Genomic DNA, 26542 nt, shown 5'->3' with positions numbered 1-26542 from the left:
TAAGGCTAGGATCTTCATATACAATATATTGTTCGGATCGGACCACAATAGCAAATAGCTGCCATACAAACTGACCACACAAAATTCGTGTACCCTTTTGTGCTGTAAAAAATTCACGTGTGAAGGGTCCATACGTTTTGTCTGAATAATTTAACCACGCAGTGTGCCATGCTATAGCATGGTTGAAGAGTCGTCAAATTTAGAACACCAAATACGATTGACAACCGATATTAAATGTGTAAACATTCGCTAATTGAGCCCAAGCTGCGGGTGTTAAGTTGGTTTTGAGGACGCTTCCTAGAAAACAAACGAAAAACATGTATCCAAAGGCGACGACGACACAAGCGTTAATAGATGTGCGTAAATATAAATAAAATAGTATATTCTAAAGAAAATGCCCCCATTCCAGCTAATGGCAGACGCAAGCGAATTTGTTGGAAAATCTGCCAGACATTAAAATAACAATTAGTGCACATTTGCACACACACACACACCCCTGCAAATCAAGTATTAGTATACTAGAGCATAATGTTGTTTTTATAACTGTTTCGACTAAACAAATGTGCGTGGAGGAAGGAGAGCATTTAAGTAGCAGCAATCGATCGAAGGGTTAAGTGTTCGGTAGCAAAAAGCAGACGAGTCAACGCGCGTTTTTTATGTCCTCGCTAATGCAAATAGACCCAATTTTTATTATACACATACCGTCATGCGCTACACGCACACACACACGTTGAACTGTATGCATGTTTGTATGTATGTACGTGTGTAAAATCGCATTTTCATTGTCTTCGCTCTCAAATTGACTCCAGTGTTTACTTAATATTAAAACAAAAACAAAATAACGAGAAGTAAATTGTAGGAAGAAAAAAACTGCAGAAAATCTGTGCCGAATGTGGCTGCTGCGCGTGGCTTTTTATGTGCATTGCAAGTTGAGCGCATGCATAGTATGTATGTACATATGTATGTGTTTTTATTGTTGTTGAGAGTTTGATGGACCATCGTAAGTAGTGGGCCGCTGAAGTGAGCGTTTGAAAATCGCCGCCTGCACCGCCACATGATGCATTTGTGCGCCAGATGAGCAGCAAGCGATTTAAGAAATTAGCTAAACGCGTACTTATTGTTGTTGTAGTCGTTTCTTTAGTGGAAAAGAAAAATATTTTGTTTGGGCAACAATCATTGTACGCTTATGTAAATATTGTTAACTCCTTGACGCTGTGGGTGATCACAAATTTCTCGAGCTATTTATGGATTTGTACTCACTATTGAAAGCTATCATTCAGGGAGACTTATTTTTTATAGGTGCCCCTTACAACTCAATGTCTGACTGTAATGACTTCCCTTTATTTGTTGAAGGGTTCATACTAGTAATAATAACCGAAAGTTCAGATACATTTTTTTTAAACTTTATTGACTATTTTGAAAAAAAAAAAAAAAAAAATCATCTTGGTGGTAAAATTTAATATCTCCAGCGTGCTTAGTTATTAATTTATTGGGTTTTAGTAGCTTTTAACTGTACCGTTATGCTATGATCCGATTTTATCCATTTTCACACTGTCGGTAACAGTTCTTATAAGAATTGTTTTAAACGAATTTGGCTATTGTAGTTTTATTGGTATTATGCGCAATTTGCGCGAAGCAATCCGCCAGAAACGCCCGGATTTGTGGAAGAACAAAAATTGGCTTTTGCACCACGATAACGCCCCTGCTCACACACATCGTTGCTTGTGCGCGACTTTTTGGCCAAAAACAACACACTAATGATGCCGCAGCCACCGTATTCCCCAGATCTGGCCCCCTGTGACTTTTTCTTGTTCCCTAAACTGAAGAGGCCCATGAAAGGACGACGTTACGCTTCTCTTGACGAGATAAAGACGGCATCGAAGGAGGAGCTGAAGAAGATAAAAAAAATGATTTTTTGAAGTGCTTCGAAGATTGGAAAAACCGTTGGCACAAGTGTATAATATCTCATGGGGATTACTTTGAAGGGGACAAAATAGATATTCATGAATAAATAAATAATTTTTGAAAAAACACAAAATTCGCGATACTTTTTGAACACACCTCGTATGTCCGGAGATTGTTTTGCCGCCTCCGGCAATGATCTGTGCTCGATTTCTTGAACATTATTTGTCAAATAAAAAAGTGTTACATACTAGAACTTAAGGTATTATTTGAATGAACCTGTAAGAAGACGGCAGCTTTTTTTATAGGAACTGCCACAAATGACATCTTAATGACAGAGTTTTGAGTATTTTCCTTCAAACTTTCACAAAATCTTTGTAAAATAAATATCTTTAGAATTAATATACCATTTTTTCTCGATAAACTCATGTAATTCGTACTATACACATGCAATTCTAAAAAAGTGAAATTCGCCATTAATTTTGAAGAATTTTGGGTTTCTTTGGGCCCGTGGCCGATCTTTTGGAGGATCTTCGATTTTTAGCTTAAAATTATCTCTCAGCTCAAACAGCTCACGACTTCCGGTCTTAAGCCAAGTATCCTCTGGGTAGCCTAAGAACATCAAGCCGAGCTAAAGTTAAAAGGCGAACCATCCCTATCCAGGGTTGTGCGCTGGGTTTGGGACCCGCCAGGTGAAAAACTCCTCCAATGAAAAGTATAACTCGGCTATAATCGCGTAGCGGTGTCTACGCCAGTAAAGAAGAAGAAATATACATGATATACATACATAAGTATATGTGACCTGGTCTACGAAAAGGGGGCTTAGGTGTCAAAAAATCAATTTTATATAAAATATAATATACATATATAATATTATATAGAAATTTTAAATAAAATTGATTTTTTGACACCTAAGCCTAAGTACATACATAAATAACTTTCAAAACTTGTCAAATGTTATAGAAATTAATACATATAGTCTCCCTCATATAGAAGCGGATTGATTACGGCGACCGTGAGCAAGTTTTGTTATTCTACACAATATCAATCCAATCGAACGATTTTAAAAATCCATTATGTGCCCATCCTAACTCGTACTCATAATCCATAAGCACAATGTACATCATATATTGTAGAACAGCAAAAAATCATTCACATTTTGACTCAAATATAAAACCACTCATTTAAGAGTAAAAAATCCAGCAACAGCATTTTTTGAGCAAAAATATACATATGTATGTATGTATGTATGTCCATATATAAAATCTAAAAGATCTCTTGCTCATGATGTTATTGTTATTGTGTTTTTTCTTTGTCAGAGACAATGCGCGGAGTAGGTTAAGCATGGCGTCTTCAGGTGTAGTTTGTTTATGTTGTTGCCAACATTGCCACTACATTACTTATTATTGGTGGCGTTAAAAGCGGTGGGAGCCTGGTGGGTGGTCTAAGAACGCCCACCCCTTTGTGCGCAGCGAACTTCAAATGTGGCGTGTGATTATGATAACTTATAAGAAAACATGTGTGCATATAGAGTAAATACATACATATGTATGTAAGTATATACGTATGTGTGTCTGCATACAAAAGGGAATCACATGTGCCATCGGATTGTTTATGTTTCATAAGAAGAAATTTGTTTGAATTTACTAGAGTAGGTGAGCAGCTATAACTCAAAATGATTTTACATACATGTGTAGGTATGTATGTGCATATATTACATAAGTATATTGTGTAAAAGTGATTATGCATATTACACAATTACATATACAGACATATAACGTGTAAGTATAACGAAAGGAAATGCTTAATTCATTTAATTCAGTTTGCACTTTCGTAGCGCATTTATTCTTTTGTCGAGGTCCTACATAAACATATGTACATGTGTGTATGTAAGTGTGTTATATCAACTTCGTAGCATTTTCTCTGGGAAACGCCTTCACCCTTCATTTTTGCCCTGTAGCGTTTCCCAGCTAATGATCGCCTCTTGAAGGCCACTCGTGTGGAATTAATAGATTCTGGATTATGCTACACACACACATACACATTTACATATGTAAATGCGTACAAACACACCAGTAATACACGTGTGCTCTGTGTGCCTTTTACCGTTCGACACCAAGTTCGGAGTGTCAAAATCCCTTTATCGTGTTGGCTTGCCTTTGTTTGCGCAATATTGTTGGTGTTAGCAAAAGTCTTTTAGCGCTTAATTAGCGATTATTGATTGCATTGAATGGCATTCTCTATTGTGGCGGTGGATTATTCGAGTGTGTGCGATTATGTTGTACGAATTTGTATACACACTTTTTGTGTGGTGACATCAAATTAGAGCAGCTTAAGTCAAAATCTGGATGCACAGCAGTGGTTATAGAGGAATGAAGGCAATTTGATTAATTTGAGAGTTGAGGTCAATAGAAATTTAGGTTTGCCGTTGGTTATGGTAGTGCTCCAATAAAAACAAATTTGTATATCTCCAAGGTAGAACATGCCGTCGGAGACCAAGTTAAAGCTAGAAATTTTTATTGCATTAAATTTGCCAATTGTTTAAAATTAACACCGTATAATTAGTTCATGGTTTGAGAACCTTGAGGCTTTATGCACATCTAAGAACTAAGGGAAAATATGTACATAATTTGACATATGTTAGTATGATCAATCAATTATGTTACCGAATGTTGATGATTAGTACACTCGCTGAAATTGAGATCCGTGCAGGCGTACTGGACATTGTTTAATAGGCATTCACGTTGTAAAACTAAAAAACCTGTTCGTTGAAACCAGGTTGAAACATCTCGGCGAACCGCGAGACATAGCCGAAACTGATATTAGCGGTCTCAACAAATTTTTGATCCGCTCAAAGCGCTTTGTCGTTTTACGAAGGTTTATATGATCATTTTTATAAGAGTTATAAGTACCACAATGGACTGGTGTTATAAGCTATCCAAGTGAGATCCCTATTAGGTTCCACTATTTAACCTACCCCAAGAAGTCTCGCTCTCTCTTTAAACAGTCTGGCAAAAGTTTTTGATAAGAAATTTTCATCTCGAAAGCAAGTTTGTTAATTCAAACTCTCAATTCTAATAGCTCATTTACACTCCTGGAAATGCTTGAACTTGTCGGTGTCGGTGTTATGAACAGTGCCATTATGTGATACCCACGAAGCTTTTAAAGTCCTCAAGGAAACGCTGGAGATCTAATTAAAGGATTACATGGGCTGACGGATTTCAAAGACTATAACTTTTATTGCCTTATTAAATTTTACAACACCTCTAGAATATTGCCTTAAATTTTTTAAGTTGATCCAATTATTAGTTTCGGAGATATAACCTTGAGAACTTGTGTCTCGAGGCTAGCTAGGCTAAGTGCCCGTCTTTAAATGAGTTTTTCCCGAAACTGTGTCTTTGAAGTTGGTTTGGCAAGATTTCTCGAGACTACTCAACCGATCTTCATGAAATTTTACACAGGCCCTTGAGATACAATTCTTAAAGACTTGGACGAAGGATTTTTATTCGATTACAACTATTTGAAAAAAATAATGTTTCGAAATTTTCACAGCAATTTTAATTTTTGTTTTGTAAAAATGTCTGCCAAAAATTAAATTTTCAGTATTTTTTCCTTTGTCCAAGTTTTTTTCACTTTAGATGGTCCTGTCTGAGGTGTGAGGTCCAGTATAATAATCATATAGCCTATATGTATGTATGTATAACGTTCGATATAAAATTTCTCATCCGGAATGTAAATAAAAAAAAAAGTGTTCGAATTTATCCGCTAGTCTTAAATATTTTCAAAATTATGTACTCCGAAACTCCAAACAGCAAAGTTCGCTAACCTTTGACACTTGACAAATCCCACAATATACTCTCTTTAAGCTTTGAAGTGCTTCTTCCATAATTGTTGATAGTTTAAATAACACTTTTCACTATAATTTCCATTAACTGTATCATAATTGAGATAATAGAAATGAAAATGTAACTTTTGACTTTATATATCCATACATACATAAATACATACATAATCGTTCTAAGTATGTGTCATGTGAAAATGAGAATTGTACGCAGGCTTCTGTAGACTAAGGCTTTGTTCCAGCGACTTCTCTGGATGATATCAACTCCAGATTGCTATTAATGCGCCAATGAAGTGTTGGAGTGATGGAGTATTTGTGAAGTGACTGAAAGATTCACTCAAGTCAAGTGGCTGACAAAGCGCGGCTTCCGTTCATTAATCTATAATTGTTATGTATAAATCGTATATTACATACAAATGTTTATATGACTATGATGATTTAATGTTTTCAATATTTTAGATATTCATTTAATCTTTGTGAACTCATAGTGATTAAAGATCAACAAATCTGGAACTTTATATTTATTCCGCATTAACTGTAGGGCAGAAAGTATTAAGATTTTAATTAAAATTTCAAGAGAAAACCCATTCATCGATATATCTTTTTTTCTAGGTTGTCACATCAAAATAATCATTAGTGTTTTGTATACGCTCGCCTTTCTGAAGTACATAAAGTGCATTCGATTTTTACGATAAGTGAAATTATTTAACAATAAAGTTCCATTTTTATGTGTGCGGAAAAAAATTTCTGGTGCCGAAAAGTTCAGATTATTGTAGAAGGCCTACGGTGATAATTTTTTTTCACGAGCAAGTGTTTTTGATTGGTGCAAATTATTCAAAAAGGGTCGAAAATGCGTGGAGGAAGAAGCACGTCCAGGACGTCCAGCCACAGCTCTTACTAGCATCGTTAGAATAACGGGAGAATCAATTAAAACCATTTTGAAAGATCATTTGGGCCTAAGAAAAGTGGAAATATGATTGGTTCCAAATTCACTAAATTTTTACGAAAAACAGTGCCGCGTTAACGTCTGTGAAACAATGCTTTCCGTCTACCAGGATGTCACGAAAAGTATTATTACTGCTGGTTAGGCTTCACATATGCTTAAGACCCAGAAACAGACTATCAATCGGCAGCATATCGTGGCAAAGGTGAGCCGAAGCCGAAAAAAACCCCGCCAAAGCATGTCAAAAATAAAGGTTATGTTGACGGTTTTCTTCGAATATCGAGGTATGGTGCACTCCGAATTCCTTCCGACCGGTCAAATTGTCAACAAGGAATACGATTTCAGTGTTGTGCGTCTTTGCGTGAAGCTATTAGTAAAAGGAGGCCGGAATTAAGGCCGACAACTCTTGGTTTTTGAGCCACGATAATGCACCGTCGCATACTGCATTGAGTCTTCGTGAGTTTTTCGACTAATGTCAACCAATGTCGTGCCGCAAAAGACCGTATTCACCTGATTTAGATTTCTACTTGTTCAGCAAACTCAAAGGACCGCTCCGAGGAAACCTTTAGGACATGGACGCCATTGCTTTTGAAGAATAAACTAAGAATTTTAAAATTATGAACAAAGTCTTACTATTTTTTGCTCTTAGTATTATACTTCACTAAATATTCTAAGTTGCCTTTCTCAGTTCTATGGAGGATTGAGAAATAATTACGCACGCAGTTAATAGTATTATATAATAAAATTAAAAAAAAATACAAAATTTGGTCATTATATTTTATTTTCCAAAAAATATCTATGCACTCAGCACGTCAGCTAATTTGCGTAAATGTTTGTATGTGTGTATGTACATACATACATATTTATCTGGGTGATGGAAATGCCAACGGATGATGACCATTTGAAAATAATCAAAACTGTTGACTTAAATCGAATCGCACCAAATCAAATCAAATTAAAATAATACACAAAGTGCATTCGATAGACAAAAATACATATACCTCAGCATGTGATTGTACATATGAATGTGTGCATATATACTCGTACATGAACATAAAGAGCATAGAATGTTCAACCTGCAGCAGCGCTTTTGTTGAATGCAGTGAATTCATTTGAATTTTATCGGAAAAAATTTTTTTAATTTTTGCTCACACATTTTTAAACATTAGTATATGAATGTATTTGCAGAGATATTGAAATGAGTTATTTTGTTTTTGAGTTAGTTCAATTTAAAATCGGTTAAACATATATTTTTTTTTAGTTTTTATGTAACGGGTTACCCAAGTAAAGGTACCAAAGCCTTTTTGACAGATTTTTGTTCAGTATCATTAGGAGTTTCATCATTGATAGACTAACGCCTGAACAACTTCTACAAATCTGTTAACTTTATGACGAAAATTCACGTTTAGTAAAGTCAGTAAAGAAGGTGTTTCATGCGCTTTGTCAAATCATCGGTCCATATTTCTTCAAAAATGATGCCGGTGTGAATGCAGCTGTCAATGGCGACCGTTATCGCGCCCTAAAAACCGACAATTTAATGGCTAAAATTGAAGCTCGTGATGTCGACGATACTTGGTTTCAACACACATCCCACACATCACATCAATAAGTAAAAATAAAGATAATTACGATAATTTTCAAAGCTGAGATATTAATTATGAGTGTAAAATAGTCGGCTCAATCACCAATTTAGCACTCAGCTTTACTTGACATATAGTCAGTTATATTTGTTTATTTTGAATCGGAAACATCAACATCGCTGAGAAATTCCAATTTTCGATTTTGATGATTTTAATGTATTGCAAACTCTGATTCTAATTTCTGGAATGTTCTAATTTGTGAGCGTCGATTGTACAAGCTATTTATTATGTTTAATAAATCTGTATATAATAGCACAACATTTTCATACAGTTCTTTCTAAAGAATTTTCTATATAACGAAACTTTTGTTTCGCTAGAACAATCTAAAAACGGACTCTCATACACGAATAATTAACCAAAAAAACCTTTGTCACAAATATCTTAGCTTATTTGATTTTATCTTAAAATATTATAGTAATTAAGATACATTGAATCTTTAGCTTATAGCATTATCTAAACTCTTGCTCGACAAAATCCTATAATTACGAGTATAGCCACTAATTCATTATAACAACGCCACCTCGTGTAACATACTCAAAAATTATTGAATATTTCAATAGCAAAAACAACCACCGAACGGTTTGAAACTTTGATGACGACATTTTTTTGTATCTGACAACCTGACAAGATACAATTAAAATTTTTCTATGATTATAAACCACTGGCAAAAAATAAATTATTTTATTACACACAATTTTTTAAAAGATGTATTAAATATTAAAAAAATATTAAATATATAACACTAACCTTACTCGGTTATGATCTTACTTGCCACTAAAAGGTTGCGATTTTCTGCTCCAAATCAACTTTGGTAGGCGCTTTAGCCTTGCTGCGTTTCCTGAGACCTCTTTTGTACTAATTTCAATGAAAACACATAAAATATACTGCCGGAGAAATTTTGAAAAAATAATTCACTAATAAAACACCCACACACTTTGATTTTTCACAATTTTCAATATTTAACACATTTTATTAATCTAAGTTCACAATTTATCTTCATTGCCGTAGAGACCGGTAACTTTATGTTTTTTTGCGAAGAAGTAAACTGTCAAAAATACTCAACATGGCGCCGGAACGCTTTCAAAGCGCAGTGTTGCTAAATATTCCTGAAATGGTGTCCACAAGGAATTAAATTTTCCACATTTTAAACTTCCGAAATGTGAGTGCGCTTGAACTGAATTAAGTTCATTTAAAATAATAAATTAAAAAAAAATAACTTAAAGTTGCATATATTTTTGAGAAGAGTATTAACCTTCTCAAAATTCTTACTAAATAATATCGACAGGCCTGCATGCAACCCTTTGAGTGACAGCGAACAACAAGCTTTGCCGCCATAACGGCAATTGCTTGACAGTTTCTGTTTGTGAGTGTGAAAAACTAGTTGTCTTGCAGTGAGTCTAGTGAAATGATTAATTTCTAGGTAAAATATTGTGAAAACAGAAAGGGATTGTTCAAATAACGGTTGTGAAAATGATGATGATGTCGATGATAAATAAAAAAGTGTCAAAAGTATATGTCTATAGTGTATATTTCCCAAGTAAAAAATTTGCTGAAAAATGCCTGTGTATGTGTGTATTGCGTGCCACAGCGAGTAAAACTGATTAGCAATAGCAAATTGCTTGGAATTAGTGCGCGATTTGCGGTTTAATATGATGTATGCAGATTGGTAAGTGCTTATTTAAAGAATTCTTATAATAGGAAACACTTTCTACGGAAGCGGCTCTTACTTGATTTCCTTTCTGCGATACTTATCGAAGGCTTCCGCAGCCCTGAATACATGTTTATGGGGAAGAGTTTTATAGTACAGAGATTTCGTTGTGTTATGTGGAAATTCTCACACATGCGACCTCTATTGGCAAACGACGTGCATGCGGGAAACTGCAAAACATATTGTTCAATTAGCCAAGACACACACTGTCTGGAGAGTGGATTGTCAATATTGATATTGGAAATAGCTTATCCAAAAACAAAATTGTAGTTTTCCGAATTATCTGAAATAGCTGCGTTTATCTGCTTATAAATTGAGCTTGACTTCAATTAAAAGAAATCTTTGAGATTTACCTTTAGCTTTATAAAGTACAAGTTAATATTTACATTGATAAATTTGATCAAAACTAACAGTCATTAACTGCTCCACCCTAAGTGATATAAATACAAGTAATGGAAGATTTGATTTATAAATAAACGACCATAAATATTTTATTTAAGGTACAAAATCTTTATATCTAATACATATGTGCATACTTATATCGCCAGTAAATTTTTTGCTGTCTTGATACGTTTACCAAAATACGTTCAAAAATTTTTGGCTTCTTCTTAAGTTTTGTGAAAGTATGGATCGGTATGGTTAAATCACGTTGTACTGTCTTTTTATATCCTGAACAGGGTATATTAAGTTTGTCACGAAGTTTGATCACACGTAACGAGTAGAGCGGCGAGACAGTGACTCGGCCGAGTGCTCGTTTCGTTTAAACAGTAAGGCGAGTAATGACCCGAGTCAGTGGGCGAGTATAGTGGCGAGAGAGTCACTAGAATCACATTTTGTTTACTAGGCCGAGTGCTTCTTTTTCTTCACTCTTCTGCCCCTTCTGAGCTAATCACTGACTCGCTCGTTGCATATGAACACGCGTTCGGTCTTCACTCGCCACGCGGTCGATTTTTATGTTGTTTACTTAGTTTCAATTGCACTTTGAAAAACTTCACTACTTCACTAGATGAATAAAATACGTGTAAACCTCTACTCGCCAACGCAACTCTCTCGAAGGAGTATCATACTCGGCCAGAATACTGTCTCGCCACTGTACTCGTTACGTGTAACAAGGCCTTAAATAAGGACATTTTGCGTATTTACTTAGCCTTAAAAATAGGAATTTGGCGCGTCGCTCACCACTTAAATACAGGGTGTGTTCAAAAAATAACAAGAATTTTCGTTTCTTTGAAGAAAAAATTCATTCGTCTGCATTAATGCTGTCGCCTCGAAAATAGGCCGCATTCCATATTATACACTCGATTTTTGGGATCAGCGATTTTCAGCTCACGTGCAAAACAATGGCCCCCTTTAAAGTGCTCTGCAAAATTGCTGTTAAAATGGTCGAATTTTAATACTTTATCTATACCTCCGACAAAAGGCCTCCCAAGGCACGTGGTTAGCTGTTATGGCATGAGGCCATTAAAGTTTTTTTCTTTATTAAAAAAAAAAACTGTTCTTTGTTGGTGATTATCTTTGCCGCAGGATCAAACAAGACTGAGTCAACCAATCGCAAAACTACCTTTGATCCGAGTTTGTAACAGCGTGCCAGTCATTCTTCCTTGGAAATCTTCCTTTTCGTCTGCAACCCCGGCGGATCCTGCAAAACAGAACTAACAGCACGATTATTGAGGCCCATGATTTCAATATAATCGGCATATGCCAGCACTTATATACTCGTATAGAAAATTGTACATTCTCTATTAAGCTCTGCAACTCGAATTATTTTCTCCAGGAGTAGACTGAAGAAGTCCACGATAGGGAGTCACCTTGTCTGAAACTCTTTTTTGGTATCGAAAGGCTCGGAGAGGTTCTTCCCGATCCTGACAAAGCTTTTGGTATTGCTTAATGCCAGTTTACCCAGCTGTATTAGCTTTGCGAAATTCCAAAATGATATAGCGGCATGATGGCAGCTATTTTTCGTGTTGTCAAAAGCAGCTTGGAAAACGACGAAGAGGTGGTGTGTGTCGGTCCTTTTTTCACGGATATTTTCCAAGATTTGGTGAATATCTGGTCAGTTGTTGATTTTCCAGTCCCAAAGCCTAACTGATAAGGTCCAATCAGTTAGTTGACGATGGGCTTTAATCTTTCACACAATACGCTCGACAGAACCTTATATGCGATATTGAGGAGGCTTATTCCACGGTAATTGGCGCAGATTGTGGGATCTCCCATTTTGTGGATTGGGCAGAGCATACTTAAATTTCATTCAGCTGGTTGGAAAAGTTTTCTCTGCATACTTCGTACTTATATTGTTATATATGGTTCATTTTTGTACGGGGCCTTGATATGTGTTAAATCGAATAATAAATAAGGTTTTTCAAAATAATCCAACTTTGATGGCATCTAGCAGGAAAATAATTATTTCGGAAGCACAATCGCCCGGTTTCCACATAGTATAACCCTTCCTTTCCTGCCACTACCGCAGCTTGGATTTGAGGTTATACTGCCGCATGATATGGGAATAAAGGGACCCGTTGTTAAAAAAAATATATTTTTCGTTGTTGTGAATACATCAATCACATATACTCAACAGATATGTAGTTCAAACCACCAGTCAAGGTTAATTGCTATGATATCTTATATTTGGAACATATTAATTCAATTAAATTAAAAGGAAAAATCACAATTGTGCTTACATAACTAACTATTTAATTTTGAAATCGAATACATTTGCATGTGTGTCTAGAGTCCTATTTCTTAACTCATTAAGCACTTCCTTACATTATCTACGACTTCGCTAGGGCGTACCTTAATGACCTACATTCTTATTTCGCTGCAATTTCGGTTTTGGCAATTGTCATAGTAACTGTAGCTTCATGCATGAAAATGCGTGGCAACATATTGTATAAGCAGACTTACATATAAATATATATCATTATTTGCTAATACCACATGTTGACATAACCTCACATATCATATACAAACATTTCTACATATATATGTGCGACTACTTAAATAACATTTACAAATTGGGCTAATACAAATAAGACGCCGGCCTGCTCCGCTCCGACTAATTGGCGTTGAATGTGCAGGGCGTGCGCTCAGCGTGTATGCCGCCGCCGTGAGCGTTACCATTGCCAACAGCTCTGCCGCAGATCGTAACGACATCTCCGGACGCAGACGCAGACGCAGCCACAGAGGCGGCGTCGGCCTGGGCGCGGCTGGTGTAGTACATGAGTGTCATCATCTTCAGCATTTTCAGCTCCTTCTTATCCTCGGCTGCTGTTGAGCTGCTGCAGCCTTGGTTGGTAAGCGTTTGCGTCGCCGATTGTGTGTGTGTTGGCTGGTGTGCCTTCACTTTCGCCGCCGCTGGCGTGGCTGCTATGCCTGTTGTTGCTGTTGGCAACTGCAACGGGTACAGCGGTGGCTCCGCAGCCATATTACCCCCGTTGCTGTTGTTGTTGTGTTTGTGCGGGTAACTGTGTCGCTGCTGCTGTGTGGGCGACTGGGACTGTAGGCATGATAAGGGTGATATGGGCAGCATGTGGTGGGCCGCCGCCGCCAAATTGCGTTGATTGTTGAGTGTGGCCATTAGGTGTTGCTGATGCTGTTGCAAGCGTTGCCGGCATGCTGCCTGATATTGTTGGCTGCTGATGTCTGCTGACTGGTCGGGTCTTTAAAATACTTAAGTCATTAACATTTTCTAAAAAACTTTTATGTCCTGACAATTGTTTCACACTTTCAACGTCCTTCTTCAGCTCCTCCATGTCACGCTTCAATTTGGCACGTCGGTTCTGGAACCAAGTGATTACCTAATGCAAATGTCAAAATCGCAATAAAATTAGTGATTGGGTACTTAAAGACATGTTAATTGATACGTTTTCTTACCTGTGCATTGGAGAGGCCCAAAGAAGCAGCGATCTCATCACGATCAGCAGGTGATAGGTACTTTTGGTAGAGGAACCGTTTTTCCAGCTCAAAGATTTGATGATTGGTGAAGGCAGTGCGCGATTTACGTTTCTTCTTTGGATTCGGTCGTGTCGAAAAGATATTGAGCGTGGCAGGATCTGGAAATGAGTAGAAGCAGCATTAGTGATTACAGGAATATCGGATAAAGTTATCTCTTTTAATTTTATATCATAAAAAATGGGGCTTAAGATGACTTTCTTTTTCTTTCTTTCGCTTATTTGATTCGAGTTTCATGCTCCCACCGATTTTACCAATATCTTCTTTAAGTAAGATCGCTAAACAGAGCCATGAAATCAGCAGAGTGGACATCACAATGATAATGTAGGACCTATACGTACAACTCCGATCAGACAATATCGATTACAGCGAAGTGATGGGAAAGCATGGCATGTCCAGAAAGCACACACAAGAATTAAAAGAATGTTTCATCATTAATCTCCCAAACGAAGATGACCGTAAAATGCAGGGATAAAGGCTGAAGGGATAAAGGCGTATTGGGTTGGCTCAATATGGATATGGAAATGGTATCTTCATTTCTTTCGTCCCAAAAAGATCATATTGACCTTGTAATGTTGCGAATAATTGAGTATAAAAGGTGGGGTCTTCTTGCCCGGCTAATATCCACTATACAGCTTCTTAAAAGCTGGTCTTGACAGAATAAATCTTATGTGTTTAAATACAGATAACAAAAATCAACTTAGGAGAACATGTCTTTTGATTGACTTGTAGCCATCCAAGTTCTGTCAGGTCAAGAACATTCTTCAATAAGTTTCGAACAATAGTATATAGTGATAGCTCTACTGCTGGAGAAAATCATTCGAGCTGCAGAGCGGAATACGAGGATGTACAATCTTCTTAAGAGTGGCCTTAAAAACCGCGCTGTTAGTTCTGCTTTCCCCAGATTGGATTAGGCAGTGAAGCAAAAGGGTAGTGAACGAGGTCAAGACGAAACATTTCCTGTCATCAAGCAAACTGTCGTCGCACTCTCGACTTGGCTCTCACGTCAATGTTCAGAGTCATAACTTCGAAGTCGTAGATAATTTCGTCTATCTTGGAACCAGTATTAATACCAACAACAGCCTCGAAATCCTTCGCAGAATAATTCATGCCAACAGTTGCTACTTCAGAATGAGTAGGCAATTGAGAAGTAAAGTCTTCTCTCGACTAAGAAAGACCAAACTCTACAAGTCACTCATCATCCCCGTCCTGCTAAGTATATGGTGCAGAGGCATGGACGATGACAATATCCGATGAGTCGACGACATTGACATAGTTCAGAGAATTAAAAGACAGTGGCTACGTTCGACGCAGTACTCTTGGGGGGAAGTAGAGGAAGACCTCCACTCCGTTGGAAAGACCAGTTAGAGAAGAACGTGGCTACACATGAAGTTTTTAATTGGCGTCAAACAGACATGAGCGCTGTTGTTAACTCGGCTATAACCGCGTAAGCGGTGTCTACACCAATAAAGAAGAAGATAGCACAAAATATTATATATAGTACGTTGTAAGATTTATTTCAAGAATATTTCGTCATTTAAGTGTATACGTTCGTACATTTTCCGCTTTCATAGACTTCATTGATCTTAACTCTTATATTCGATGTTTCGCGGCTTCAGGCGGTTTAATTATGTTTTTACAACTTGATTGCGTGAAAGATCAAAAAGATCATTCGCACTTTGTCGATTAATTAATGAATATGTAAATATATTCGTCTGCAACTTGATTAAAGCTCATACACGAATAATATACCTATACATATATGTACACAGACACCTTACCTCACTTCTTACCCAGCTTCCATGCGTCACAGCGAGTGATTCACAAAAACAAAGCAAGAGCGCTGTTAATTCACAGATGAAAGCATTTAATTGTTTCCCGAGAGATTTAGTTCCATCATTTAACAGCAAAGGCTAAACATTTCTATGAAAATCAATTAAAAGCAGCTACCATAATTTGATCAAGCAATGCCAATGAGAACAACAATAGCAGCAACAACTAAGCGATCAATAATAAAATCAAGATGAATGATTTTTATAGCTTTTTAGTGTGATTATAATTATTGCACGGTTCCAGGTTACGCCTCACGCTACTTTAAGGTCTTTCAGACCTAACCATATGCGTTTACACACACATGCATATACACAATTATTAATATGGTCTCAGCTTTTTTTTGAGGGTGGTAGGGGTTGTATCCATGTACATAGATGTGTGGTTATAGACACGTATCGGCGTTAGTTTATAACAGCTCTTCTAGTTTTTAATGCGATTTTTATTGCCATCTTGTTGTTTTTAGTGTTTACGATTCGATCTTTCGATTTCGAATTTGTTTCGCTACTTTTGTTGTATAATTTTATTTGTTTATGGCGTGTTTGCCGGTGATTTTCACTGTTGATTGATGTTTGGCGGCGGAAATTGACTCAATCGCCTTTATTTCGCTGTTTATTCATCTTTTTATGAAATACTCTACTCTTGTTTTTACAAGTAAAGGAGTATCTTAAATATATTAGTGGGCATTGTGAGCTTTGTTGAAATGAAACGTTTTTTGAAGTGCTGGCTAAGAGTGGTGAAAATTTCATCTAAATATATAAATGCGTGTATAAATATTGAAAGCGAAAGATCAAAGAATGCTAAAGGAAAATCAAGAATTTCAAAATTTTTCGAATTCTTCATGCATAAATTTTTTAAGAAAAAGTAAGTGATTGGTAGAGTACATATTTTTTAAATTTTTGATGTCTTGGTCTACTTTTAAATTTATCATAGCATTGCTCTGCATTGATGGATTAGATCAAGAAGAACATAAATTAAATATTCGTTTGCCCAGTGTCATACATTTTTTTTCATCTTGGAATAACTAAATTTTCGGTCGGTTTCTATGGCACCTACATATGTGCTATAGTGATCCGATTTGAACAATATCTTCGGAAATTGTACCGTTGCTTTGAAAAATAATCCATATCAAATTTCGTGAAATAAAAAAAAACAACTTGATTTTGATCATTTAACCGGTGATCCAATTGGTACTTTTTTCAATAGCCTCTTTTTGACAGAACGCACATGAGCGGTGTAAAGCTGTCATATTATTTTTGTACACTATTGTTCGGCATTTTGTCATGGAAAAATTACACCTGAGCAACGTTTATAAATCGTTCAACTTTATTACGAAAACTCACGTTCTGTAAAGAATGTGTTTTGTCAACATAATCGGTCTACTAGTTCACAACACAATCACCCGTCTTGAGAGCCTGCATTCATTATTAGATAATATTCGACCGAATAGACCACGTCCCGCACGCAGTGAAGAAACTATAGCAGCCGTAGCTAAGAGTATACACGAAGACCGTGGAGTCGATTTGGCGCCGTTCGCAGCAACTCGAATCAACATATGGAACGGCGCATTTTACGTCAAGATCTTAAATTGGAAGCGTACAAATTATGGCTTGTGCGAGAACTGAAGTCACTCGACCTTCCCAAGTGTCATTGCTTCGTTTTATGGGCTTTAGAAAAGTTCCAAGAAGATCTGACGTTTTAGAGCCAAATTTTGTTCAGCGATAAAGCCTCTTTCTGGCTTATCGGATATGTAAACAACCAAAATTGCCGCACTTGGGACGAAGAATAACCTGAAAAGATTCAAGAGCTGCTTTTTCATATATAAAAAACAAAGGTTTGCTGTGGTTAGTGAGCCGGTGGAGTTATCGGCTAAAATTTTTTTAAAAATGATGCCGGTGAGAATGTTACCTTTGATGGCAATCGTTATCGCGCCATGATAATCTACTATTTGATGTCTCAAATTGAAGTTCCTGTTCTCGTCGACCTTTGGTTTCTACAAGACGGCGCCACCTCCCACACATCTTATCAATCAATGGATTTATTGAGAGTACACTTCGGTGAGAAGATAATTTCTACAAAGAACGTGTGATATTACACCGTTAGACTTTTTCCGGTGGAGATATGTAAAGTCTAAAGTCTATGCGGACAATCCAGCTGCAATTCAGGCCTTGGAGCAAAACTTCACGCGTGTCATTCGCCAGTTACCAGTCAAAATGTTCGAACGAGTGATCGAAAATAGGATCCAAGACGTAACCGCGTCCAACATTTGAAAGAGATAATCTTCAAAAACTAAATGCCAAAGAATGTTTTGTCGAATGATAATAAATATTCCTCATTAAATGTCAAGTTTCTATGTTATTTCTTTTAAGAAGTAGGGAAACTCGAAATGGATCACCCTTTTTATTAACTTGATTTTGATTGTTTAGTTTTTATGGCAGCAAAATCTGCAAAGTTCCAGGACGATGGCTCAAAACCTGTTGGACTAGTTCGCGTATACTCAGTCAGATAGAGTGGCTTCGATGTTCGAGTCAAAGTTTTTGTGTTTTAAACTAAACATTTTTTTATGGAATGTAATTTTTTTTAATTTTTTATATATTTTCCAAAATATGCATCCAATTAGGAATGAAAATATGTATACATAGATATTTCTCTGTAAATTTGCATATATTCACTAAATTTTTTAAGTTTTATTTGCAATAAATTATTTAATAAAAACATACATCCTGTGTCAATTAAGATTTTTTGCTGTCAAATAAATTTTATGGCATTCTCTTTTATTTTACCAGGCGGTATACTTCAAACGATGTCCTTTTAAGTTCAAATGAATTGGAGCAAAGCCATTTACTCACATCATAATTACGCTCTTTGTAAGCACCCAAAAAAACTCACATGTGCATATACTTGTACATATGTATGTTTCATGGTTTTTATTATGTGTGAGTATGTGTGTGCCTCGGCCGCTGTAGACAGCTGCTCGCTTTCCTTGCCGGCCGATATTTCATAACGTCAAAACAGTGGGAAAAGGGGCGTTGCTTACCATTTTGACTTACATAAATGCGGCTATTTGCTCAATTACTGTTTATAAGCCGCAAAAAAATGAACATCACTTACACTAACACACATGCTAACGCGCATACATAGCGAGTGCATACATATGTATATGTTTGTTAAACAAATTGACGCCCCTTTCTTATTTGTTTTTCGGTTTTGCACTACTTAGGTGTTGAAACCAACGCTAAAGGACGACCTTTCCGTCCACAAACGACGAAATGGCGACACGCGGTATGAGCAGCTGCCAACAATTTTTCGTGTGTACCTTTTTCGTTTTCGTTTTTGCTGTTGTTTCTGGTGTTGTCATTTTACCTATTGAGTTAACAGACAAAACGCTCACTTCAGCAGCGAATTGATATTAGGAAGACATCAAGAATGTCGGGCGCAATATGTCCTCCCCTAAAGCCACTGGCAACAAATGCAATAAAAATAGAGAATTTAAAAAAATTGCGTGGTTTCTCAACTATTAGTATTCTCATGAGATTGCATTTTTTCTGCGGAGTATATACATATAAAAGGCAATAAAATAATATATTTATAAATATGTATAACTGTGCGTATTGCGGTAATATGTATATTGAATGTTTATTTTATCCATCTCATATGACTGCGTATGTATGCATGTATATTATGGCTAATTGAGCTAAATACATGTCACATAGTCGTAAGCATTTAGAAATATATTGGAAAATGGTAATTAGCAACTTATTGCATCGTTTAAAAATTAAACTAAAACCAATTAGCCAATTATATAGTGATTTTATCGCCAGCTAGTTAATATTGATCGTTTAGTTAGCAACCAAATTAGTCACTTAGCACTCGTTAAGGACCGGTGTAAATTAATGTGTTTACACCCTTTGCAATTATTCTGCCTCAAGGGGGTTAGAACTATCTAAGATATTAAAAATATCGAAATTGTTATTCTTTGGTTGTAAGCACGCCGTTTTTCATTTTGATTCAGATATCAGGAGTTACTAGAATTACTGTCACTCATAGAGGCTCTCTCGAAAAAAATCCGAAAATTTGTTCAGCAGCCGTAATTTTCTGAAAGTGAAAAACTCAATTCCTTTTTTCTTATTCGCAGAAAAAATTATCGAAGTTTGGTCTTTTCGTAGCCATGTAGACTGATCTAATCCATTAGTTTTGATTATATTGTCTTAGACTTTTTCTTTTCCTTCGTCCAATACTTAGTTTTTAGAGAGGTCTAGATAAAACACGTATTTTTTTGCTTCATATGATCCTAAAAGAAGTTCTGGTGTCAAAACGGAGGCACTTTTTTCCAGGGGGTACCGGAAATGACGTCGTATTAGCCGAGCTTTATAAATTTTCTTTTGAAAAATTAATTATAAACAAAATCCTTCTAAAATGTGTAGATTTGTTTAGGTTAGATGGCTGATTAAAGATCGCACGTGGACTACTATATGTAGTCCCTTCTGAACCAAAAGAAAAGAAGAACCCTTTGTGTTCGAATTTATATATTATCAAATTTTCACAGTCGCTTAATTTCCATTCAGACCAGTTCGGTGAACTGTTTGGAGGGATGCGCTCCCAAGTGTCTAAGACCTTACCTCGCAAATGCGGGAGAGTCAAGAAGGATATGTTTTTTCCACCTCATCTGTTACATATAGCTTCTGCAGATAGTGTCTGATAAGATTCCCCTAACAGCATGGACGCCAATAGGGTAATAGCCTTTTAAAAGCGCCACAACTAGGGAGAGGCTAGCCTTACTGCGCGCAAAAACATCACCAGATCCCTTGCGATCGATCTGGGTCCAAAAGGCAATGGTGGCGATGGTGGTTCAGTGCTCGCTAAGCTTCCGCAAAATCCAACTATCTAGTAGTAGAGTACAAGAGGACACGGGAGCACCGATCCGCTACCATTCTACCGATAATGGTTCTTGGGTACCTTACCTTGCTAGCTTATCAGCTTTGGAATTTCCTGCGATTCCGCTAGGTTCTTACAACAAAGACCCTGAACCCACTGTTAATGGGTTTAAAGCTAGTAACGCCGCTTGGCTATCTAAGTGAATGGTCACTTCTCTGAAGGAGGAGGAGTCAGGAAGTCTGAAGCTTGAGTTAATAGAGATCTCCTAACAGTAAACTTCCCCATCAAAGTCAATGTGTGTGAGGATATGTGAGTTTTAAGAACCCAGATTCTCTGAGAAAGTCATTTTGCGATTGTGATGTTAGTGGCTGCTTCTGGCTAATTTTGGGTTGCTAAAAACGAAACTGATAGTAAAAACTTCCTTGCACGTAGAAGTTTTTTATGTTGTAATCAATCAGGGACACCTCAAATTACTTTGCAGATCTCTTAGCACATCAGTCGCATTTTTTCCTTTAGATTTGTTGAATAGTGTTATCGTCCTTGATCTCTAATGAATGTATGTTGCACGTATGCATATGTGTGTGTGTAGGTGTATATAAAGCGAAATTTGTTAATTAATTTGAGTACCGCTTGCATTACTCATTAACTATAGACGCTTGTTAATTAAGTTATTTCATGCTATAATAACTAATTAATGTAATAATTAAACGAAGCATAAATTAAATGTAATTATATTTGTATTTGTATATTATATTCTTCATTAAAGTAGTTTGCATGTCAAGTAAAATACTAGTCTGACACTTTTGCACATTAGGGTGGGCCAATAAAAAATTTGTAACTTTTTACTTAAATACCGCCAAAAAGTTGAGAAAAATACGAAACATTTATGGCTAAGCAATTACAACTATAATTTTGTTGTCTTTTGCGACGATATTTTTCGCTATCTAAGAAAAAATTATTATTTTTTGATACACCCTAATGCACTTACCCATCTAGGTCTAATAAAAACTCGAAAGTTATGCACAACAGTTAATTTTTTCTAACGCAAGCGGCGCCACATACATATTTCGTAACCAAGAAGCCTCGCCAACCAGCAAGCGGAAATTAAGGTCACTTGAAATGACAGCCAAAATGTGTTTTGTACCAAAGACTTGCCTCTTCTTCTATGTTTTTAATATATTTCATATTAGCGTCCAGCAAGCTATTTCCAACCAGCTGGCTGGCTAATCGACTGACTACGTGCCAACATAATAAACAATGAGCAATCATATTTAGGCGGAAAAACGCGAAAGCAACTAAAATAGGTACAATATTAACAAATAATGTCATCAGCATAACTAATCATTATGACAGGGACACAGTGACATTTACTTGTAGTACTTAACCGTCATACATACACACGCCTGCTTATAGGCGAAAAAAGCCAAGGTGTATGGGGAGGTGGTGCCACTGAGCTGGCTTCGGTGGCAGTAACGGGGCGGTGAGCTAAGCAGCACGCGCTGCACGAAACGCGTAGCAAAAACACGCTCAACACGAATGGTGGACGCGTCAAGCACGCTGACTATGAGCTGCTTACAGCTGGATACATTAGTATGTGAATGTGTGTGTGCAAGTGCGGGTAGTCATATTATTAAAATGAGGCGTAACAATATACGCAACGCGTCTCATTGTTTGGCTAAGCAGAAGCTCAAGTAAAACCTATGAAAAGCACACACAATGGCCAGGATAAGGCTAATAGCTGCTTGAATGGCAGATGAATGGCTGGCGGTGGCGGCACTAACCATTGTTGCTGTTACTGTAGTTTCTGTAACTGGCAATAGCGATGGCGTGCGCGTAGTTGTCACGGAATGTTGACGATGTCATTTGTTTGTATAAGGACAATGCCGCCCTTGCTCACCGCGCAGGTGAGAAGAAGAAGAAGCAGCAGCAACAGCGGAGGGCGGCGGACACAGAAGAAAGGCGCGGCCGCGGCTACGGCACACGCACATAAAACAAGCATATAGCACAAATATTGTGTTGGCTGCGATTTGGACTATTGTGCGGCATTGCTGGCCCTTGGGAGCGCAGTGCCGGGGTGGACATTGAATGGACAGCTTTTTAGTGGAATTGAAAATGAGCGCGAGTTATGCGAACGGCAGCGTCACTAATTGAGACACGAATGTTGGAATGATGATGGATTACATCGTTAAGGATTACTTGAATTATGCTGTTTGTTTTCCTTGGGCCGAGTTGTGGGCTTCATCGTCGCCGCCGTTTGCCACCAATGAAAGGTTGCGCGCTTTTTCTTTTTTTCGCGTTTCTATATAATTTTCTTATTTCACTATTTCGATGCACAAAAGAATATAGATTAGATTTTACCGAACAGTAGAATTTAACGAGTTTTGCTTTGTAAAAATGGTGCTTGCGAGCGTGTCTCGCATTATGGCGATAACAGTGGAAGATGCGTCTATTTAACGAAGTGTAAAGTAAGTGCACGTATTTTCCAAAAGATTTGAGGGTTTCGACAAGAACTAATAAGTATGCAAAATTTCATAAGACACCTGATTTACATATTTCATGGTGTGTAAGCTTTATGTAGACAACAAGTAGTCTCTGACTACCTCGGCCATTTTAGAGCGTTTTTAAATGGCTTACCATTATCTGCCATTTCTACATCGAAACCCTTGAGGCAATGATTTCTGCAAAATATACATATGTACATACATGTGTGTGAATGTATGTATATGTAAAGAGATGTCACGTTTGAGTTGTCTTCCATATTATTCAATTATGTATGAGTGCAATATCTCGTGTCATCAAACTAAGAGTCATCTGATTCGCGACTTGGCATGTCACTGTTGACACTCATAACTTTGAAGTCGGACCCATGCCAACAGGTGTTACTTTTCAATGAGTAGGCAATTGAGAAGTAAAGTCCTCTTTCGAGGAACAAAGAACAAACTTTACAAGTCCTACATCATTCCCGTCCTGCTATATGGTGTAGAAGCCCGGACAATAATAATATCTGATAAGTCGGCTTTAGGAACCTTTTTGAGAAAGGTGGTATTGTTCAGCGAATTAAGAGACATCGGCTACGCTGCCTATGCCATTTAGTTCGGATGGATGAAAATACTACAGATTTAGAAGTACTCGACAAAGTACCCGGCTGTGGAAGCAGGGGAAATGAAAGACATCTATTCTGTTGGAGAGATCAGGTGGAGAAGGACGTAGCAGCACATGGTATCTCAAATTGGCGCCAAATAGCGAATAAAGGAAAATATTGGCTCGCTGTTCTTATTTCGGCTATAATCGCATAAGCGGTATTTACGCCAGTAAAGGAGATTTTACGCTTCTTCAGGCAGTCAATGTAGAGCATGCCTTGTAACTCCCAGAAAAACGCTGACCGTCCGCTTTCTGCCCAATAGGACAGTATTTGCTGTATTCGACGCAATTTTGCCGGTTAATCTACTACTTCGACTGATTCTTGGCCTCTAGTGTCAATAGTAACGAATTTAGGCAGAAACTTCTTCAAATATTGCTTAAACAGCTTCACACACTGCTGTAGAGTGGTCTCGCACTTTGTCCGGGGATAGTAAATGTGACATCAATCCCTACTACAGACTTCTCATGTTCAATTATGCAGAAAATGATCATTTGTCATGAATACTAAACCTTACGTGAATCCGTCAATCGAGGACTTTAGTCACGGGAACCTCTGAGGTAGCCGTTTTCGGTACATGTTGGAATGGCTCATGGAAAATTCGAATTGCGTCCACATTCACATATAGGAGAAGAATTAGCGTACTAAGCATTCAATTAGTTTTTGATTTCAATCACCAAACGTATTACTTTTTTATAAAATTGTCGTAAGTGACCTATTGGTTTTGAGAATGTACTACAGGATAGTCAATTCTCTTGCAATATTTGGGCTTTCGGTTATAAGGCTAAATCACTCTCTGATCTCGTGCTCATGTATTTTCAACTCTTTTCGGTGTGTTTAAATCACAACCTTATTTTTTAATGGAAATGGAACCGTTCTTTTGACATTGCCACTCATATTATCCCAGCAAGTCATAGCTGTCGAAACTCCAATACAATGAAAAAATTGCATACAACCATTAAAGCTAATGCCTAAGAAAAGATGTACACAAGAGTTTCGGTTAGTAATGTCAAATGAGCTTTAAGAAACTCTTAGTGCTTTTTAACAGAAATCTCTGGTTCTGCTGTTGGGTAGTTAACTGGTGATTTAACCTGGTAACTAACTGCTTATTCAGCGATTGATGACTTGCAGTGTCATATTTCGTATTGTATTTATATTGCCTCATTTTCTTCCCTATTTGAATTGATCATCGGATCAGATCGGATTGAATCGTGCCCATTTTTCAACTAGTCTCTCTAAAATTCAACAAAACTTAAATTCTAAATTTAAGCTATTTTTACGATGATAGCCAAAAAACGGTCGAAATCCCGATTTCTATATCCCTTAAGTATATTCATTAGTATTTTTCTATACTCAATACAAATACAATTAATTATAAATTGATTATTTCCACATTTGTACAAGTAATTACTAGAAATGTATTGCAATTTTATGCAGATTGTGCTCGACATTACTCATATACATATATATATATATCAAATAGAGTATGTACTTAATACTGGTTCTCAAGAACGCTACCAACTCGATTTGTACATTTGGTTTCCTATTACGTTCTATTACAAATTTGCTTCATTTATTAATTCATATTTTATTTATTTCGCTTTGTTACCTTAGCCAATTGTACTTGTGTATGGTTCACACCCGTCAATGTACACGAAGGTCCGATTTGTGCGCTTAAATACTGGACTCGTAGAGTTCATGTCCAGCGCCAATTTGTTTGTAATTAATTAAATACCCTGAGTTATGCTCAAACGGTGCATAAATTAATTAAAATCAGAACGAAAACGTCAAGTGTCGTGCTGAAAACCCATTTAAGTCACATCGCAAAACAAGTCGGATTAGCAATAATTTGTGTATTTTATTATAATTTACAACTTACAAATGTAAAAAATGTAAGAACACACACATATAAATGCGAATATTTGCATAAACTTATGGCGTTATGCTGAGAATTAAAGTGAGAGGTGTTCAACGGAATTGAATTCAGAAAAGAATTAATTATTTGCATTTATATTGAGATATGTTAATGAACAGATTTGCTAACCGATTTGTAAACGGATGTTATTAATATTTATTTTTAACGCTTAGAAAATGGCTGATATTGGATTTTGGAATTCCGAAGAACTAGTTTTATTTTTAGAAAAATAAAAACTTTAATATTCGATGGATAAATGCTCCACAAACTTTTAATATAGTACTATGAGCAAAAAATAGTAAGCCTTTGTTGATAATTTTAAAATTCTTAACTTATTTTGCAAAATCTTTGTCGTCCTCCGCAAAATAAACCTCCATGTCCCCAATACATTTGTGCCAACGTTTTTGCCAATCCTCGAAATAGTTGTTAAAGTTGATTTCCGGGAGAGGCTTCAAAGCGCGTAGTGATTTTCTTTTTTCTTCAGTTGGCTCAAAACGGTCTCCCAGGAGCGGTCTTTTGAGTTTGCTGAATCGCCAGAAGTCACACGCAGCTAAATCAGGCGAATACGGTCGTTGCGGCACGATATTGGTTCAAAATTTGACGAAAAACTCAAGAAGAATCAATGCAGTATGCGACCGTGCATTATCGTGGTGCAAAAACCTAGAGTTGTCGGTCCATATTTTTGGCCTCTTTTTACGAATAGATTCGCGCAAGTCTTTGTATCTCAAGTTTCTATTAATCTAAATGGTTCCAAACGATTTTTTATACAAAGTTAAATTCGTTTTTAGAATTTCGAGGATG

The 26542-nt window shown here is 36.8% G+C and overlaps 1 protein-coding gene across 1 annotated transcript in view; it reads right to left on the bottom strand.

The window, feature by feature from the left end:
• Window positions 1–12630: 12630 nt before the first annotated feature.
• LOC105223143 (homeobox protein HMX3) overlaps window positions 12631–26542 on the bottom strand; it is a 64941-nt gene continuing 51029 nt past the window's right edge. Inside the window, exons 2-4 of the mRNA XM_011200781.4 lie at window positions 13905–14083; window positions 13743–13828; window positions 12631–13690 (exon numbers count right to left, since the gene is read on the bottom strand). Of these exons, the coding sequence (XP_011199083.2) occupies window positions 13087–13690; window positions 13743–13828; window positions 13905–14083 (869 nt within the window). The 3' untranslated portion in view covers window positions 12631–13086. The remainder of the gene's footprint in view (window positions 13691–13742; window positions 13829–13904; window positions 14084–26542) is intronic.

This window comes from Bactrocera dorsalis, chromosome 2 (genome assembly GCF_023373825.1).
Source record: "Bactrocera dorsalis isolate Fly_Bdor chromosome 2, ASM2337382v1, whole genome shotgun sequence".
In the NCBI taxonomy this organism is placed as follows: Eukaryota; Metazoa; Arthropoda; class Insecta; order Diptera; family Tephritidae; genus Bactrocera; species Bactrocera dorsalis.
Note: the sequence above shows the minus strand (reverse complement) of the source record. Positions and strands in the feature narration are given on the sequence as shown.